Here is a 6,077-nt window from a genome sequence, read left to right on the forward strand (position 1 = left end):
CTCTTGCCTCACAGCGAGAAGGCCCCGGTTCGACTCCCGGCTGGGACCTTTCTGTGTGGAGTTTGCATGTTCTCCCCGTGCATGCGTGGGTTTTCACCGGGGAGTCCGGCTTCCTCCCACCGTCCAAAAACATGCTTCATAGGTGAATTGGTGACTCTAAATTGCCCCTAGGAATGAATGTGAGAGTGAATGTGTGTGATTGAGGCCCTGCGACAGACTGGCGACCTGTCCAGGGTGTACCCCGCCTTCGCCCATCAGTGGCCGGGATAGGCTCCGGCACCCCGCAACCCCGAAAGGGAAGAAGCGGTCAAGAAGATGGATGGATGGATGGACCAACACCAACCTAATATTTACATATTAACCCACATGGTGGAAAAAAAAAAAACAAACATAACATGAGCACTGGGATTTAAAAACAGAAAAGGAGTTCCTCATTGGCATTAACATGGGACAAAACTTTTTCTGCTATTTTTCTGTTATGTAGCACATTAAACATCAGCCGAATGTCCATGAATTTGTGAAGATTGTCCCAGTTTAAGAAGTGCATTGTTGGCAAGATTTTCCTCATCTCTATATCATACAATGAGGAAAACCCGTCCAACATGACTGCCCATCTCTGACGTCATCACCCAGCCCTGTCGCCGTTTTAAAGTTGAACAACTAAGCAGGTAACACAATCAAAACATTCCAGATATATTTTAAAAAACTTACAGTATTACCTCAGATAAACATAACAGAATATCTGACACCTTCAGAGTGTTTATTACTAAAGCTCTGCAGTCTTTTTTCAGTGGTTGATAATGAGGGCTTTTGTCATTTAATGAAAACAGTCGACCCTCAATATACTGTACCAGCACGTCCATATTTCACAGAAAAATCTATATATACCTGCTCTTTATTAACAAGTGCACAAAGAGATTGAAGGGGACTTAGTAAAAACACACAACTTTCCACGTACAGCTGGACTTCATGAGGAACAGTAAATGTGCATTTTATGACGGCCCCCACACTAGCAAATGAAGAGTGCAGTAGTGTTAGTTGTCAAGAATTAAGAGCACACCATCGATTGTTGGAGTTTATTGATATTCATGTTTACAAGTATTGAGGACTGAGGCCCTTTTACATTTGATTAAACTGTTTACAAGTTGTAATGTTTACAAGAGTTCGATTAAAGTGTGATTCTGCAATAAGTGCTAAAAGCTAATTTCTTTATGTTGTTTCAGTTTTCAAAATAAATCAATCTGTGGAATCGAACCGTGACCCTCGTCTCGAGGTACATATCAAACTATGTACAAACTGTATCGTTGCATCCCTTATTTGTATGCATTGCTCAAAGCGCAAAAACATTAAAAAACATTTGAATGATTCTTGTCATACATTTCTCAGTGAATAAATTCGCTTTTTTACCACATTTTTTAATTTTTTTACAAAATAAACAACAGCAGTTTAAAGTGCACAGAGGAGATTTGCTTATTTACCAACATTTTGATAGACTGTTGACATTTCCTCATAAACATCATTTTCTTCTGCAGGAAAAAGAACAAAAACTGAGAACAAATGACAAAAATTTTATGTTTTGAGCCAAAATCTAATCTACTAACAATTCCTTGGATATTTTCAAGCAGAGCAAAGAAAAGACAAAATATATACCTGTATTCTGAGGAGGAGGTTCAGGTTCTCTGTTGTGTCTAAATATTAACGAAATGCGTAAAATGAGTAAATCAAACATAATTTGCAGACAGTTTCAATAAACAGCAGCGCTAGACAGAGAAACTGAAAAGTAAAGTTTGCCTTTTCAAAAACTGTCAACTCTGCATTAATGTTATGACACACTGAAATAGCTCCAAGTACAATGAGCACAAAGGGTCGCAAGACAACACTTCAAGTTCACAACACGAAACTGTAATGGCCCAGTCACAATGTCGGCAATCTGTCAGGGATTAGTAATAAAATTGGAGCAGTGGAGCAGTCACATTGTCTGAGATTTTTTCAAGGATTTTGACTCGATTTTGACCCGGTTTTGTTGAAAAAATTGTGGGATGCACGGCAATATCTGCGAGCGTCTTTTCTTTTAAATTTTTTTCCCCCCCTGGGTATATGTGGGGGAAGACGAAAGTTTTCTGACCTTGGTCATCTGTATTTCTCCCTGTACACTGTAGTGTGGTATCCCTCATCTGGTTGTACATAGAACAGTCACTTCAACACTGCAGAGGCTAGACACTGATTCTGCCCCAGAGGCTATGTGTGGGCCGTGTTGCAGAGTTGAGGGCCAGGCTGATGGTTCTGAGAAGAAGGGAGGAGGCAGTGATGCTGGCCCTTCTGGCTGAGTCTCTAATCTGAGTCTCAGATTATTCGGTGGACGCCTCCAATTAATCGGAGGGTATCGTAGGTCATCGGAGATTGTGTCTGGGGGACCGCGACAGGTGTAGCGATGCCTAAAAAATCTGCGACAAGCCACAGGTATCCGGAGAGCGCCTCAGACGGGTGCAAAATCGTGAGATCTGTCTCAAGATTTTGTTAAAATTTCGCGGGTTTTACCCATCGCCAACGCATCGCAACTGATTTTTGACTGGGCCATTAGTTCGCAACACAAGACTTTAGGGTCACAACACCAAAGAAAAGTTTATTAAATGGTTTTTGAAACATAAAATTCTTGACCTTAAACCAGTAGAAATGCTGTTGCAGAATTTTTTCATAGACATTAATGATCTCAAATTTATCAATAAACTATTACAAATTGTACCATTCTTCATAATAACAGTAGGAATATTTATATCTACTATTCTACTCACCGTTTTTTATACACAGTGAATCCTCCAGCAGAAGCGGCAGCAACAACTAAACATCCAACTATGATTCTAGCAATGCAGCCAGCAGAACATCCTGATGAGCAACCTGAAACAACAGCAGACTGTTAGACTAAACTGTGAATGAGTACATCAGTTGCATCACTAGTTATACTGCAGACTGATCACAGCACAACAACACACATAAAAAGCTGGAGGTCACTGCTTTGTGTTTCTGTCTCCATACAGAGTTCATGAACAGACGTTGATGTTCTGTCAGTGATTCATCTGTACGTTCTTTATGTGAGCTCTGGTCAAGTTTGAAGGGGATGACTACGATAACATTTTTGTTTTGTCTTTCATGCTGACCATTTTTAGTGCTCCCAAATTTTTCAGCAGAACTGCTATTATTTAAGCTTGCAGTTTATGTAAATCATTTATTTTGATGATTCAGAGATGATTGATGCACTATAATAGTGTTCTGCTGGCTCGTTGTCCTGCAGACTCATTAAAACTATGTATGTAGTTCAAGGTTTGTTCTTCGTGTTTTTAGAAAAATTTACTGATATCTGTCTATAAATATTTAAGACTATAGCTATTATTAAAAATCCCAACTTCATAGCATACTCTACTGTACTTTTCACATGCTCATGTGCATATTAAAACCCTGAACAGCCTGATGCTGTACAACAACAGCTCTACACAGAAGTTATAAATTGTTATGAAACAGGTAGCTAGTTCAGATGCTTCTTTATGTGGTTCTTCCCCTTTTTTTTAAATAGTTGCCCTTTTTTTTACCACTGTTGACACACTAGAGGCATTGTGTGCTTTACCGCTCCTCTAAAATGAAGACAGTTCAGATATCTGAGCAAAACGACAGTTATTATAAACAGCTTCTGTCAGAGCTGTTTATAATAGGAATACACTTATAGCTAATATTCTTATCGTCTGCAGAACATAAAAGTCCAATTGGTGTAAAGAGGCAGAGTCTATAATTGTATTTCTGGGGCTTTGCAGGGTTTTGGTCAGTAAGAAATTGGTCAATTTAAAACTGAAAGACCTATTTGGATCAGTTCCTTACAGACCTCACTTCAAGAGTTACAATTTCTGACATTACACACAGAACCATTCTCATTTTTCAGTTTCTACATTATTATTTTTAAGACAATTCACAAGACATTGTTTGTCTTGTTCAGACCAGAAAGAACAAAAAACCTTTCAAAATTGTATCATATCATTAGTACAAGAAGTTAACTTCTTTTATTGATGAACAACAAATTTTGAATAGTAACCTTGGTTTATTCCACAACACTGAAAAGCTCAAATTCTGACCTTAAAATCATGGATGGCACAAACGAATAATTAAAAATGAACCCCTGTAGCTTCCCCTAACATCTTTAATAAATAAAACATCAAACAAACTATCCCAAAGCACAGAATTAATGTAAAAAAAATTAACCATTCTATAAATCATGGATATGTTGTTATTGGTTGTTGACATCTGAGCCCCATGATAATTGCAAAGGATGTCTGGTATTTAAAATAAGATTAATGACAATTGATAAATTACCAACAACATACTTAGCTCATTAGATATACAATTCTACCACATGGTTAACTCCCCCCACCCCCTTCTGCCCCTTTCCCCTTTCCATTGCTGGGAGGTCTGTCAGCAAGCTCACGCGCAAGCTTATAGCCCCAAGCTAACATTAGTGGTGCAAAAATTATGGCGAGCAATATTGGATCAATCCAGCTGTATAATTTTGAGCCACCTTGGACGAGGAAACTGAATGTGTGTAAGAGGGCAGAGGAGTGGAGTGGTGAGAGAGACTTTGGCACACATAGTCAGTAGTGGAGACATAAGCCCCGGGGTTTTCTGGCATCTGGTTTTCTGATTCAATCTGATTTAAATTAACAAATATTCAGAAACTCAATTTTAATCATAAATTGTTTTATATGGGTCCTATACTAAAAGAAAACTGGTACAAGAACATGTTAAAAACAAAAAAAGATGATTTTCATCAGAGTCGGTCTTTATCTTCTGTCAAATCAAGATTTTTTTTGCCTCCTGTAGATTTTTTATTGTAAATATTTAAATTATTGATGTGAGAAGATGTCATGTTTTAATCTGTATGTAACTTATTGCCATGTTCTGTTTGTGTGTTGTTGATGCGTAGTCAGGTCGTCATTGTAAATGAGAAATTGTTCTTAATCGACCTACCTGTATAAATAAAGGTTCAACTTAATGAATTATTATTCTTATCAGTAAAGGTATTGTTGTTGTTCCATGTTTGAAATAACTTAAGCTAAACTAAACATGTGTGAAGTCAGTGATGTTTTTACCTGTTCGAACATGGAGTTCATGTTCAGCTGTTGATTGTTTCTCAGTGACAGTATTCTTTGCTTCACAAGTGTAGGTTCCACTGTCAGAACTTTGTGCCTTTTCTTTGAGGAACTCAGCAGAACTTCCAATGATCTCTGATCCATTCAGTCTCCAGGTGAATGTAGCAGATGGAGTGGACTCAGCAGAACAGATCAACTTGATCTGATCGTTTTCATTTATCAGATCTTTACCTTCAATCTGAACATTTTCTGGTCCATCTGAAAAATACATTTTGTAGTGAAATTGTCAGAAAAAACATCAAACAAATGTATTAATGTGTCATTTGTAGATTTGTTTCATGTTATCTTTTTACTTACAGTTAACAACAATGGTGAACTTGGCTTCAGAACTGCTGACAGGATTCCTGACCAGACAGACATATTCTCCACTGTTCTCCTTCTTCACAGCTTTAAAAGTTAAGACTGTGTTGTCTTCAGAAAGTGTCACGTTTTCAGACAAGTTCAGATCTGATCCGTCCTTCTTCCATGTTCTGCTGGGTGAAGATCCAGAGGCCTCACAGGTTAAGGTGACAGAGCTCCCCTCAATGATCTGTTCTGTTGATGCTTTGATGGAAGCATTTGAGATTTTCTCTGGGAATAAAAATTATAATAATTTTAAAATAATAACAAAACATACACCAAACATCAGCACAAGTACAGGCTCAGACATGCAGAACTTTGCTAAAACACATTCATCAGCATAAATACATAAAACAGTTATAAATAAGTCAATCAGTAAAATCAGCAAAAATCACTAAAAACCATAAACCAACAAATTTGTTTATACTTACGTAGAACAGAGATTGATAAAGATGGAGACATTTCATTTGTCAGAGTTTTGCTGTTGTAGGCCTGACAGCTGTAATCTCCTCTCTGACTGAACTGTATGTTCCTCAGTGTGAGTTCTGG

At 37.8% G+C, this 6,077-nt stretch overlaps 1 protein-coding gene across 1 annotated transcript in view; it reads right to left on the minus strand.

Moving 5' to 3' along the window:
* Positions 1-1,470: 1,470 nt before the first annotated feature.
* Positions 1,471-6,077, minus strand: part of LOC112139711 (carcinoembryonic antigen-related cell adhesion molecule 5) — a gene marked incomplete in the record, with an annotated part of 8,700 nt that continues 4,093 nt past the window's right edge. Inside the window, 5 exon segments of the mRNA XM_024262544.2 lie at positions 1,471-1,526; positions 1,651-1,688; positions 2,793-2,895; positions 5,130-5,387; positions 5,487-5,743. Of these exon segments, the coding sequence (XP_024118312.2) occupies positions 1,471-1,526; positions 1,651-1,688; positions 2,793-2,895; positions 5,130-5,387; positions 5,487-5,743 (712 nt within the window).

Source organism: Oryzias melastigma, unplaced genomic scaffold (assembly GCF_002922805.2).
Source record: "Oryzias melastigma strain HK-1 unplaced genomic scaffold, ASM292280v2 sc00335, whole genome shotgun sequence".
NCBI classification, from domain to species: domain Eukaryota; kingdom Metazoa; phylum Chordata; class Actinopteri; order Beloniformes; family Adrianichthyidae; genus Oryzias; species Oryzias melastigma.